Source organism: Sander lucioperca, chromosome 19 (assembly GCF_008315115.2).
Source record: "Sander lucioperca isolate FBNREF2018 chromosome 19, SLUC_FBN_1.2, whole genome shotgun sequence".
NCBI lineage: Eukaryota > Metazoa > Chordata > Actinopteri > Perciformes > Percidae > Sander > Sander lucioperca.
This window is the reverse complement of record NC_050191.1, coordinates 31,239,508-31,253,702: the sequence shown is the minus strand read 5'-3', so window position 1 is coordinate 31,253,702 and position 14,195 is coordinate 31,239,508. Positions and strand designations below refer to the sequence as shown.

Here is a 14,195-nt window from a genome sequence, read left to right as displayed (position 1 = left end):
GTCTACTGTTGTCTCTCTACATACTACTCTCTACTGTTGTCTCTCCACATACTACTCTCTACTGTTGTCTCTCTACTGTTGTCTCTCTACTGTTGTCTCTCTACATACTACTGTCTACTGTTGTCTCTCTACAAATACTCTACTGTTGTCTCTCTACATACTACTCTCTACTGTTGTCTCTCTACATACTACTGTCTACTGTTGTCTCTCTACTGTTGTCTCTCTACTGTTGTCTCTCTACATACTACTGTCTACTGTTGTCTCTCTACATACTACTCTCTACTGTTGTCTCTCTACATACTACTGTCTACTGTTGTCTCTCTACTGTTGTCTCTCTACTGTTGTCTCTCTACATACTACTGTCTACTGTTGTCTCTCTACTGTTGTCTCTCTACTGTTGTCTCTCTACATACTACTGTCTACTGTTGTCTCTCTACTGTTGTCTCTCTACATACTACTCTCTACTGTTGTCTCTCTACTGTTGTCTCTCTACAAACAACTCTCTACTGTTGTCTTTCTACATACTACTCTCTACTGTTGTCTCTCTACATACTACTCTCTACTGTTGTCTCTCTACATACTACTGTCTACTGTTGTCTCTCTACATACTACTCTCTACTGTTGTCTCTCTACATACTACTCTCTACTGTTGTCTTTCTACATACTACTGTCTACTGTTGTCTCTCTACATACTACTCTCTACTGTTGTCTCTCTACATACTACTCTCTACTGTTGTCTCTCCACATACTACTCTCTACTGTTGTCTCTCTACTGTTGTCTCTCTACTGTTGTCTCTCTACTGTTGTCTCTCTACATACTACTGTCTACTGTTGTCTCTCTACTGTTGTCTCTCTACATACTACTCTCTACTGTTGTCTCTCTACTGTTGTCTCTCTACATACTACTCTCTACTGTTGTCTCTCTACATACTACTCTCTACTGTTGTCTCTCTACATACTACTCTCTACTGTTGTCTTTCTACATACTACTGTCTACTGTTGTCTCTCTACATACTACTCTCTACTGTTGTCTCTCCACATACTACTCTCTACTGTTGTCTCTCTACTGTTGTCTCTCTACATACTACTGTCTACTGTTGTCTCTCTACAAATACTCTACTGTTGTCTCTCTACATACTACTCTCTACTGTTGTCTCTCTACATACTACTCTCTACTGTTGTCTCTCTACATACTACTCTCTACTGTTGTCTCTCTACATACTACTCTCTACTGTTGTCTCTCTACATACTACTCTCTACTGTTGTCTCTCTACATACTACTGTCTACTGTTGTCTCTCTACATACTACTGTCTACTGTTGTCTCTCTACATACTACTCTCTACTGTTGTCTCTCTACATACTACTCTCTACTGTTGTCTCTCTACATACTACTCTCTACTGTTGTCTTCATAGTCATCTTACAGCGCCCCGATGGAGCTGGTTCTCTGCCCGGTGCGTTCCGGTATCTGATGCTGAGAGACACTGACCAAACATCAGTATTTTAAGAGAACAGAGATCAATCATGTGCCTGTCTGTTGTGTTTTGATGCACAGGTGGAGTATGTATTCAGTTGCACTCTGAGCTTCTTCTTAAAATAAAAGTGAATGTCTCTCTCTCTTTAGTAAAAATGAAACCGAGTATTCAATCATTAAATCCGGCCACAACAATGAGGGTTGAGTTCCCCAAAAGTGGACTTCTGGCTCCGGGCCGAGCTTCTGTATCTCCGTCCTAAATGTGAAACAGGTCGGCTGCTGTGTCTGTGTTTGTGAACAGGCTGAAGATCTGCAGCAATGCACCAAAATGTGACCTGGAAACACTGATGAGACTAAGCATGCAGCGCCAGATGAAATACGAGACTGCTGCTGCTGACTTTGGAAAGTTATGGGAAGTTAAATCAGAGTACAGGCAGGCATACAGAGCAGACATCGCTCTGGGTTTCTGTGTCCTGGATTATTAAATCGTGACCAAGTTAACAAAGAGTTCATTCAGTCTCAGCGTGGGATTGAATGTCAGACTCAGCCGGTCTTTACGGTTTAGTTGAGAAATGGTGACTGCACGGTCGATTCACATGAGTTCAGTCAGAGCCAGGGCTTTAAAATAACCAGCCAACATGGCTGATAGATTTTTAAAGTTACCGGCCAATCAGATTTTCCACTAGCCACGTTTTGTTTTTCCTAACTAACTTTACTTTGATTTCAGCTCCTCTGATTTGTTTTGCACCGTTCCGTTTGTCTTCTCCATTTCACCGTAACTCGTAATTATTACCGCACATGCTTGACACGTAGCAGACGGTTGTACGACACGTAACGACATAGTCTTCATGGGAAACGTAGGATTACAGGGTAACAGTAACAGTGCTGACAGATAATTATAACGTTTCCAAGCCAAACACACAAAAACGCCCAAATCTTGGTGGCAAACAGACCAATCTGGAAACACTTCTGCATTCGGCTGAGTCAGACAGACTGATAGCCCTATTTTAACGTTCTAAGCGCACAGCGTGAAGCGCCTGGCGCAGGTGTGTTTAGGGTGTGTCTAAATCCACTCTGTGTTGACTCTGCGTTAAAAAAAAAAACTCAAAAAAAGGTGACCAAAATGTCAAAGAAAGCATAAAAAAATAATGTCTAAAGCGTGGTTTAGACAGAGACGAGGAAGTAGCGTTGGCATTGATCTTTGGCTTTTAAAATAAATGTTTTCTGAGGAAGTGTTGTGTGGATCATCTGGACTGTGAGTCCAACAAACCGTGTGAACACTGATCGGCACGCATGAAGGAAATATACACTCACCTTGAAGATTATTAGGAACACCTGTTCAATTTTTCGTTAATGCAATTATCTAATCAACCAATCACTTGGAAGCTGCTTCAATGCATTTAGGGGTGTTGTCCAGGTCTAGACAATCTCCTGAACTCCTAGAAAGGTGATCTAAGCAACTTTGAGCGTGGCATGGTTGTTGGTGGCAGACAGGCTGGTTTGAGTATTTTCCAATCTGCTCAGTTACTGGGATTTTCATGCACAACCATTTCTAGGGTTTACAAAGAATGGTCTGAAAAAGGAAAAACATCCAGTATGCTGCAGTCCTGTGGGCGAAAACACCTTGTTGATGCTAGAGGTCAGAGGAGAATGGTAGAGTCAGAATTTGGCGTAAACAGAATGAGAACATGGATCCGTCATGCCTTGTTACCACTGGGCAGGATGGTGGTGGTGGTGGTGTAATGGTGTGGGGGATGTTTTCATGGCCCACTTTAGGCCCCTTAGTACCAATTGGGCATGGTTTAAATGCCACAGCCTACCTGAGCATTGATTCTGACCATGTCCATCCCTTTATGACCACCATGTACCATCCTCTGATGGCTACTTCCAGCAGGATAATGCACCATGTCACAAAGCTCAAATCATTTCAAATTGGTTTCTTGAACATGACCATGAGTTCACTGTACTAAAATGGCCCCCACAGTCACCAGATATCAACCCAATAGAACATCTTTGGGATGTGGTGGAACGGGAGCTTCGTGCCCTGGATGTGCATCCCACAAGTCTCCATCAACTGCAAGATGCTATCCTCTCAATATGGGCCAACATTTCTAGAGAATGCTTCCAGCACCTTGTTGAATCAATGCCACCAAGAATTAAGGCAGTTCTGAAGGCGAAAGGGGGTCAAACACGCTATTAGTAGGGTGTTCCTAATAATCTTCAAGGTGAGTGTAGATCCCTGACGGTGCATGAGACAGGATATATATTCTCTTTAAATGTTTTCACTGTGTGTGTGTCTGTGTTTGTGTGTATTTGTGTGTGTGTGTGTGTGTCTGTGTTTGTGTGTATTTGTGTGTGTGTGCGTGTGTGTGTGTGTGTCTGTGTGTGTGTCTGTGTTTGTGTGTATTTGTGTGTGCGTGTGCGTGCATGTGTGTGTGTGTGTGTGTGTGTGTGTGTGTGTGTGTGTGTGTGTGGACTGACCAGAAGAGGAAGGTGTGAAAGCAGCCTCAGTAACAAACGTAACTACGGCACATGCGTGATGACAGTAGCACACACGTGTCTGTTGTTGGTTGGGTTAGGGTTGGTAGTTTTTGGGTGAAGTGTTAATGAGTGTCGACTGACCGGAGGAAGAAGGCCGCTGCAGCAGAGGGCGGCGGGCTGGTCTGGGTGGCGATGCTTTGAGACGCCGGTCTCACGTCTGCAGTCCAAGTCTTCAGCATTGCAGCATCTCCGTCTGGAGTCAAACCCTGACAGGAGAGACATGAGCCATGAGACAAGAACAATCAGATAGATTACACACACACACACACACACTTTTATTGTGTCAAGCCTAAGTCACACCTGTGCAATAATCATGCTGTCTAATCAGCATCTTGATAGGCCACACCTGTGAGGTGGATGGATTATCTCGGTAAAGAAGAAGTGCTCACTAACACAGATGTAGACAGATTTGTCAACAATATTTGAGAGAAATAGGCCTTTTGTGTACATAGAATGGGGGCAAAAACAAAAGTGTTGCATTTATAATTTTGTTCAGTATAGATAACACACTGGTATCAGATCGGTGTCTGTATCGGCCGATACGAATGTTCAGGTATCAGAATCGGTATCGGAAAGGTAAAAATGGTACCGGACCATCTGTAATTATTTCCTTTTAACATGTTTATATTTATGTTTATGTGTGCACAATCCACTTTTAAATCTCACTCTGCAAAAGACAGAGACATAGTTTGAGATAGAGAAAATAGAGTAATAATGATATTGTGTTGCTTCTGTCCTGGTTCTGTCAGGACTCCAGCTCTTCTCAGTCCTTCCTCCTCTCTTTCTCTCTTGCTCTGTTTTTCTCAGGTCGTCTCTGGCCCGAGATGTGCGGCCTGGTTACGGTGGATTATCTCGGTAACAGGAAGCGGTAAACGGGGAGTCCATTCTTCAGCTGTTGGCCGCGCTCTGCCAGCTAACAGGATTACAGAGAGAGAGCTGCAGGACCAAGTACCCAAACACAAACACGCTTTGATTTTAAACACATTCATTTAGCTTTCTTTGGTTTGCATCCATTGATCCAGTTTGGTTTGGCACATGTTTCAGACGACAGCAAAGAGACAGCAGGTTTCATTGTTCAGTCACAGTTTGACTTGATTATAGAGACAGAGAGAGAGAGAGAGAGAGAGAGAGAGAGAGAGAGACAGAGAGAGAGAGAGAGAGAGAGAGAGAGTGAGAGAGAGAGAGAGAGAGGGACAGAGAGAGAGAGAGAGATAGAAGGTGATTGGCAGGCCACAAAAGCAGCTTGATGAAGTATAAGACAGATATCTGTAGATGCCTCACAGCCACGAAACTCAGAGTCGATGCGGCTCCCGCCTGGCCAGTGATTCAGCGTCCCGAGGGCAAGCCGAAATATTCATGAGAGGTCTTTCATTCCCCATGCCATACAGGCACTGAATCCGGAGGTGAAATTGCATTATTGCATTTTTCATTTTGTTGGGTTTGCTTTCACACCGCACCAAACAATGTAAACACACGTCAAACGTTTGTCCCTCCCCGCCCACCGTAGCGTGCAGTTTGTCCCTCCCATCCCACCGTAGTGTGCAGTTTGTCCCTCCCCGCCCACCGTAGTGTGCAGTTTGTCCCTCCCATTTCACCATAGCGTGCAGTTTGTCCCTCCACGCCCACCATAGCGTGCAGTTTGTCCCTCCCATCTCACCGTAGCATGCAGTTTGTCCCTCCCATCCCACTTTAGCGCGCAGTTTGTCCCTCCCATCCCACCGTAGCGTGCAATTTGTCCCTCTCCTCTCACCGTAGTGTGCAGTTTGTCCCTCCCATCCCACCGTAGCGTGCAGTTTGTCCCTCCCATCTCACCGTAGCGTGCAGTTTGTCCCTCCCATCTCACCTTAGCGTGCAGTTTGTCCCTCCCATTTCACCATAGCGTGCAGTTTGTCCCTCCACGCCCACCATAGCGTGCAGTTTGTCCCTCCCATCTCACCGTAGCATGCAGTTTGTCCCTCCCATCCCACTTTAGCGCGCAGTTTGTCCCTCCCATCCCACCGTAGCGCGCAATTTGTCCCTCTCCTCTCACCGTAGCGTGCAGTTTATCCCTCCCATCCCACTTTAGCGTGCAGTTTGTCCCTCCCATCCCACTTTAGCGCGCAGTTTGTCCCTCCCATCCCACCGTAGCGTGCAATTTGTCCCTCTCCTCTCACCGTAGCGTGCAGTTTGTCCCTCCCATCCCACCGTAGCGTGCAGTTTGTCCCTCCCATCTCACCGTAGCGTGCAGTTTGTCCCTCCCATCTCATCGTAGCGTGCAGTTTGTCCCTCCCATTTCACCATAGCGTGCAGTTTGTCCCTCCCATCCCACCGTAGCATGCAGTTTGTCCCTCCCATCTCACCGTAGCGTGCAGTTTGTCCCTCCCATCTCACCGTAGCATGCAGTTTGTCCCTCCCCGCCCACCGTAGCGTGCAGTTTGTCCCTCCCATCTCACCGTAGCGTGCAGTTTGTCCCTCCCATCCCACCGTAGCGTGCAGTTTGTCCCTCCCATCCCACCATAGCGTGCAGTTTGTCCCTCCCATCTCACCGTAGCGTGCAGTTTGTCCCTCCCCGCCCACCGTAGCGTGCAGTTTGTCCCTCTCCTCTTACCGTAGCGTGCAGATTTCCAGGTGTGCAGCAGGAAACCCTCCACACACCCTCCAGCTGTTGCTGTGCGTTCAGGGGGAGGGGTGTGACCGTAGCGAGCCCTTTGGCTCCGCCCCCTCCCAGGTAGGTGCTCTGCACTTCGCCCCAACGCCACAGAGCCCTGCCCCCCGGCCGCTCATCATACGACCACCGCTGCTGCTTCGGCGGGAGCTCGTCTGAGGCACTAGCGCTGACAGGGCGAGGCGTCATCTCGCTGCCGGCGCCAGCAGGGCGAGGCTTCATCTCGCTGCCGATGCCCAGAGCACGCCGCAGAGCGAGGCGTCTCAGCTGCTGGAAGGAGGCACCGCAGACGTCACAGCGGGCTGCAACTGAAGCATGGCGACCACGGCGAGGACACTGGAGGCACTGCAGCTTATCGAAGACAAAGGAGGCGTAGGCCCGGTCCTGGAGGAGGGGGGGGGGGGGGGGTAATTGGTGAGTTTAAAGAACCTTTAAAGGTTAGAAGGTATTTCATTATTTAGAAAAAAGTTGGAATATTTCATCAATAAAATCTTTGGAAAAAGTCGGAATTTGTCCTGCGAGTGTTTTGACCCAAACCACGATCTTTAACCAATGACAAGCAAAGAAAACAGTCTCCACACCTCCTACAACTGCGATGGCTGCAGCTGATTAGACGAACGCATCACGTTTGGCTGGCTGCTCCTGGATTTCAAAGAGACCATAATTGCAAAATGTTTGGAATACAATCTCGTAGTTTACAAAGATACTTCATATTTTATGAACTAAAAAGATAACTGATAAAACAAAATCTATCTAGATCTATCTAGTTAACCCTCTGTGTGTTTCTCCTGTATGTACAGATCTATGTAAACTCTGTGTGTGCTTCTCCTGTATGTATAGATCAATGTAAACTCTGTGTGTGCTTCTCCTGTATGTACAGATCTATGTAAGCCCTCGGGGCTCGGACCGCTCTGATGCTCGTTAGCGAAGCGATAACTGACTCTGGGTCTGGACTCGGTCGGCTCGTCCCCCCCCCCGGCGCCGTGGCGTCCACGTTGAAGTCGATGCGTAGAGACAGAGCCATGTGAGGAGGGGCGAGGACGCGGAGACGATATCAGATTGTGTTCTCTTATCATCGATCGGATCATCGGTTCCAAATTTAACTCGATCATGTTTTGGTTTCCAGATATTCACATTTTGAGCAGCAGGACAGCAGAACTACAGATATTTATCATTTCTTTAAGCTTTTTTAAATACCAAGAGTTCAAATCACACATTTTCTGATGTTTGTGTGCAGCAGAGTGAGAAAAAGGAGGGAGACAGACAGAGAGAGAGACAGAGAGAGGGAGAGAGAGAGAGAGACAGACAGAGAGAGAGAGAGGGACAGAGAGAGAGAGAGAGAGAGAGAGACAGACAGAGAGAGAGAGACAGAGAGAGGGAGAGAGAGAGACAAAGAGAGACAGAGAGACAGAGAGAGGGAGAGAGACAGAGAGAGAGACAAAGAGAGACAGAGAGAGAGAGAGAGGGACAGAGAGAGAGAGAGAGAGGGACCGAGAGAGAGAGAGACAGAGAGAGATAGAGAGAGCGATAGAGAGAGAGATACAGAGAGACAGAGGGAGAGGGAGAGAGACAGAGAGAGAGAGGGAGAGAGGGACAGAGAGAGAGAGAGACAGAGAGAGAGAGAGAGAGAGAGAGAGAGAGAGAGAAAGAGAGAGGGAGACAGAGAGAGAGAGAGAGAGAGAGAGAGAGAGAGACAGAGGGAGAGAGAGAGAGAGAGAGAGAGAGAGAGAGAGAGAGAGAGAGAGAGAGAGAGAGAGTTAACACCAAATAGAGTCAGGCTCTCTCGGCCCGTCAGAGCTGCTCTCTTGTTCTCGCTTCGACATAAAAACCTGACAGACGAGTTCAACATCACACTAACTTCTCTGCACACAATTGTACCGAATCCTCCACTTCACTGACTCTGAGGAAACTCAGCAACTGGACAGGAAGTGGAGACTCGTCCAGCGCTGCTCGGCGTAGGCAAAGACACAAAAGGAGAGCACAAATATAAGTATACATATATAAGTATATAAAGATCATATAAAGCTGGAATCACTGCAGACAAAAATGCTAACAGGAAAGACAGCAGTATGCTGCCGGTCCATAACCTTTAAGTCTGCATTAATTGGTTGAGTTTTGAGATGTTGGGATCCTAAATCACAAGACTTTCACCCAGGAAACAGGTGTTCATGTCGTGAAGAAGTTAAGGAGAAAACACAAGACTTTCACCCAGGAAACAGGTGTTCATGTCCTGAAGAAGTTAAGGAGAAAACACAAGACTTTCACCAGGAAACAGGTGTTCATGTCCTTAAGAAGTTAAGGAGAAAACACAAGACTTTCACCCAGGAAACAGGTGTTCATGTCCTGAAGAAGTTAAGGAGAAAACACAAGACTTTCACCCAGGAAACAGGTGTTCATGTCCTGAAGAAGTTAAGGAGAAAACACAAGACTTTCACTTGCTTAACTGTCGTCGCTGCATGACGCTCACGTTTTCTCAGCTAAACTTAACTGTCATGTGACAGCTACGTAAACACCTTCCCGTAATCAACAGCGCCGTCATGACGTCGACCAGCGTAGCGCGCGTAGTGCAAGAGTAGGGTTCGGTGGAAAGAAATTCAAAGGTTCGGCAGAAACCAAACCCCGTCAAAAAGCCCAATATTAAGCCGAATCCGAAGCCAAATCCTGGATTGGGTGCATCCCTGGTGAATATCATACGAAGCCGTTCAGGAAAATGCGTTGGACACACAAACTAAAACCAGAAGTTGAAGCTAAGAGAGGCTAAAAACGGTCGTAGAGATGCAGAGATGATGTTTCTCAAACTGTTCAGAGCACAAACGTCCAATGCAACATGTATATACAACACGCTTATCAGTTTAACAATTTTATATCTAATATATTACTCATATACTTTTGGATGAGAGGAGAAACATCCAGTTACCTTTTGATTTATACACATTGTCCCTTGAACTTTACAGCGATGATGTTAAAAAACAAACCTCTGTCGAACGTTTAAACAATTCTGCTTGCTGACGTAGAGATTGTGGGAGATATGTGTTACATTCAATATGTTTTTACTACGGGATGTGTGCAATACATTGGGCCCTAAGCGCATGGCGTGAAGCGCCTGGCACAGGTGCGTTTAGGGCGTGTCCAAATCCACTTTTGCTATTTTAACGGCGGACAAAAGGGTCCGTGCGCCGGGTGCATGGTTTAAAAGGGTTGTCCTTAGTGTCTTCATTAATCAGAGGTGTGTTTTGGGCATAACATGCAATCAACCAATCAGAGATCATCTCGCATTGCTATTATGATGGAGGATTTGCACCGTAATATTTTTATTTGTAATCTTCTGCATGTGTGTGTGCTGATGTGCGTCCCTGTGTGTGTAACAAGCATAGTGTGCACGCGCTGTGCACAAGCATAGCAGCATTTTACTAATGTGCTGTTAAAATAACTATGAAATGCTGCGTTATTGAGTTTAGACCAGGTTTTTGCTGGTCAATGGTGCGATCAATTCCCGCTGCCTCAAGATAGCAATACGCCCAGAAATAACAAAGTAAGTAACAATACAGTACATCGTTTTAAAACATCCTATTGTTTCCTGTGTGCTGGTTACTCTTCTGAAAAGCAAAAGTAATGCTAACCTCATGCTCTAACTGTTACTAAATCACAGTTTCTATGGAGTGGAATAGATATCTTTCCCTTCAGGATTGGTGTCCAGCTTGTTTCCCATTGGTTGACATGTTTGAACAACTTTAAATGTGTTTTACACAAGGTGTTTCTGACCTTCAGAGCCGTGGCGTCGGTCAGAGCTGCAGCTTGTCTGTTCAGCTGTGACGCCATGATGTGGCAGCGCTGACACAGTCTCTGCAGCGCCTCTTCTTCCTCCTCCTCTTCATCCGGCTCTCCGTAGCTGCACAGTTCGCTGGCCGACAGCGAGCCTTCGGGCTTCGGCCGCGATGCACAGCTTCTCGCCTCCTCGTCATCCTCTCCTGCGGAGCGAAGACGCTTCCTGCGACACGTCGAGCCTAGAGGAAGAGGAGTCTCGCCCTCCACCACCTGCAGTCAGACAGAAGAGACACTCACACACCTTCAACAACCCCCCTCCAAACCCTCCGAGGATATGTGTGGTTTGCCCCCCCCTCTAATCCGACCCACAGCAGCGTTTTCCTAAATTAGTGCCCCTAATGGTGGCAGGAAATACGTCCTCATATCTTCACTTCCTGAAGGTTACCACCTTAAGATAAAGTTAAGGTGAGCAGCTGCATCACAGGTTCTGAGCAGAAAGGCCTGGATAAACTTCATCAGAAGCAGATGCTTAGAAGGGTTGAATATATCCTGTCAGATAGTTGTCATCCCTAACAGGCTGATTTTAACATGTTGCCATCTGGATCACGCTTTAAACTCCCAAAACTCAGAACCAACAGAACACTCTTTTGTACCTGCGGAGATTGTACTTCTTAATTCTATAAAGAACCACAGATAAGTTATTGACTTACTATTGATTGATGTACTGCAAGGTAGCCAATCTCTGTATTATGTGTGTGATTGTGTGTGATTTGTACTATACTATCTGCTGCACAACAAACTGCCCCATTGGGGGACAATAAAGTCACTTGAACATGAACTTGAACCTTTGTTTCCTTTTCTTTTCAAACGGAACCCCGGTCTCCTGGGTGAAAGTCCTGTGTTTGTTCGGGTTAAGAAGTTCACTCAAAGTGTTATCTTACAAATGACAACACATGTCATTTGTTTTATATTTCATCTCTGTCATACAGGTGAGTTTTTTTTAGCAAAAATTTAAATGCAGACGCGCCGGTAGCTGCTCTGAACAGAAATAACTGAATCCACAGGTGAACATGAAAAGGGGGAAGGTAAGAGGTATACATTTATGAACTTTAAAATAAAAGCATCAAGTGTAAGTTGCACCCATGTAAAAGTGCGTATTGTATGTGAATAAACTTTACACTGAAGTCACAGCTTCGTTAAATTAAACACGAGAAAAAGAAAATCAAAACCAACTGAAATGCCAACCCAGTCTCACGGCAGTTCGTGAAATGATCACATTATTTAATCTATTTGATTCATGTACACGGACACGTTTATGTTGTTTTTTTCGTGGTTGTCAGCACGTTTTTTAAACTAATGTATTTCAATGGGAAGCATCTTTCGTGATCACAACACGACTACGGTAGCGAGTAGTATGAAATGTCAAAAATCCACGTAGGAAGGTTGGTTGGGGAGGTAGATGGGTCAAACAACACAGGACTTTCACCCTGGAGACCGGGGATTGTGTCCCACGTGTGACGATTTCCTAAACACAACTGTCCCTTTCCCCGTTGTTCTTTTTCTAAACAATTCTGTCCCGTTGTCCCGCGTCCCCCAGAGACCGCGGCCGTCTCCCGTGTGTGGCCTTTCCTTTCCCTGTTATTTTCCTAAACCCAACCTCTGTATAGATGCTTCCCATTACGTGCTGACCACCACGAAAAAAACGAGATTAACCTGTCCGTGTACGCGAATCAATAGATTAAAAATAACGTGACCATTTCACGAACTGCCGTGAGACCGTTTTGGAAATTTAGGATATTCCTCCAGTTAGTCTTTAATGTACCTGTGTCTCTTTAGAGCACCCATAACTAGGGTTTAGGTTCAGGTTACTTTATTGGTACCTGTAGGTAAACTAGGTTTACAGTCTAAGAGGCAGGACATCCTTAAATCTTTGTAGACCACCACGTAACATGCAACACAGAAAACAAACATATAAAACAGACAGTAGAGCATGGATAAATAAAACAGTACATGACCACATTGACTTGTGCAGCTATATGCAGAAATTCTACGGCTAGTACATGACCAAGGTGCTTGTGCGTTGTGTGCAGTAATTCTACAGCTGTTACATGACCAGGGTACTTGTGCATTGTGTACAGTAATTGTACAGCTAGTACATGACCAAGGTGCTTGTGTGTTGTTTTAAATTTAGAACCGATGATTGGATTTGCAACCACATTGTTCCAAATGATTACAATGTAATAATCTTTGAACCGGTACTTGATGCCCAATACTACCCATAACTTACATTCAGAATGAAGGTTTAAAATTGAAAGTTAAGAAACAGCTGCAGGGAAGCTTTCCCTTTACAATCTGTTTGATACTCACTGTCATTCTCCGGTAGTCCGGTCTGCGTCCCCGAGCTGTGTCCCAGTACTGAGAGTACATCTCTGCTGTTAACCGCTGGAACAAACTTTAATAAACACCGAGATTATTGATTTAAAAAATCTCCAGTTCACTTGAGAAACAGCTTTAGTCTCTGAGTGACCACATCTCTGCTCTTAGTACAGTAGATCTGAGTGTGTGTGTGTGTGTCGGGATGTGGGAGGGGAATTATGTCGTTGAAGCGTGAACTTTCAGACTACAGGACAGTGAAACGAGATTCTCTGTTCTGACACTGAGTTACATCACAGCAGAATTAGGTCACATGACTTATAAGTGAATTAGTGAGTACTGTTTGACATCCAGTCAGACTGTGTCAATGGCTTTTTTAATGCAGTGATGTTTATATTTATTGCTCTTTTGTTGTGTTTTGATGTGTTTGAAAATGGAACATAAAACTTACTTAAAGGGGAACTATGCCATTTATTTTAGCTTAATTTACCTGGAAAGCTTCGGAGTCATTGGAATGGTTATATGACTTTTTCCGAGTTGAATGGTGGTCTTCTCGCTCCCCCCTAGCACCTGTGAGTGGAAAAACCACCCACGCAAAGTTTATTGCGTGATATCAGGTCTCGCGATGTAACGAATTGCTTCACGGCACTGCACACATAAGCCCATTCAGGAACCGGCTAACTAAGGTAGCAATGGAGTTTTTCACACTGTTGTCATGGCTGAGCCGGCAAAAAAGACGCAGAAAGCTAGGAAAGCATTGTCGGAGGAAGAGAGAAAGAGGAAACAGCAGACTGACCGAGAGAGGAGTCAGACATGAGTAAACATAGGAGCTGCCAAATATCTATTCTAAAGCTGTAGGGGGAGCTCTATAGAGAAACCTGTAGGGGGGCTCTAGAGAGAAACCTGTAGGGGGAGCTCTATAGAGAAACCTGTAGAGGGAGCTCTATAAAGAAAACTGCCAGCAAAAAGCCAGAAAACAGCAAAGTAATGGCCAAAACTGCATCGCGCCCCTTTAAAGTTATTTTCCGCCATAGTTACGTTGTTTCTAGTCTAGAGTAAGGTCTGGCTTCACCACAGACGCATTGTGGGATAAGACAAAAAAAACTCTCTGGGTTGTTTGCGTTTCTCTAAACCAATCACAATGGTCTTGGGCGGCGCTATGCTGCAGCAGTTATTAATACTTTGGTGATCAGTTTGACGTGTTCAGAGTTTCAGTTTGGGACTCGGTGCAGAATAAGTTTGGTTGGAAAATGCATCATGTTGTTACACTTTTATTTCTTTGAAGGACGTTTTAACATAATAGTTTTAATACTGAAATTGATTTACATCTGTAAAAGTATGTAGGATGCTTACATGAAATAAATATGTTGAATTCATGTGAAAAGCAACAGTTTTTTCT

At 45.2% G+C, this 14,195-nt stretch overlaps 1 protein-coding gene and 1 long non-coding RNA gene across 2 annotated transcripts in view; one reads left to right on the top strand and one right to left on the bottom strand.

Moving 5' to 3' along the window:
* LOC116061640 (kinesin-like protein KIF26A) overlaps positions 1-10,523 on the bottom strand; it is a 51,332-nt gene extending 40,809 nt beyond the window's left edge. Inside the window, exons 1-3 of the mRNA XM_031315956.2 lie at positions 10,421-10,523; positions 6,540-7,042; positions 4,096-4,164 (exon numbers count right to left, since the gene is read on the bottom strand). Of these exons, the coding sequence (XP_031171816.2) occupies positions 4,096-4,164; positions 6,540-7,042; positions 10,421-10,477 (629 nt within the window). The 5' untranslated portion in view covers positions 10,478-10,523. The remainder of the gene's footprint in view (positions 1-4,095; positions 4,165-6,539; positions 7,043-10,420) is intronic.
* Positions 2,470-9,817, top strand: LOC118493883. The gene is made up of 2 exons (XR_004895935.1): positions 2,470-2,519; positions 9,771-9,817. It is a non-coding gene; the product is annotated as an uncharacterized LOC118493883 (long non-coding RNA).
* Positions 10,524-14,195: the final 3,672 nt, after the last annotated feature.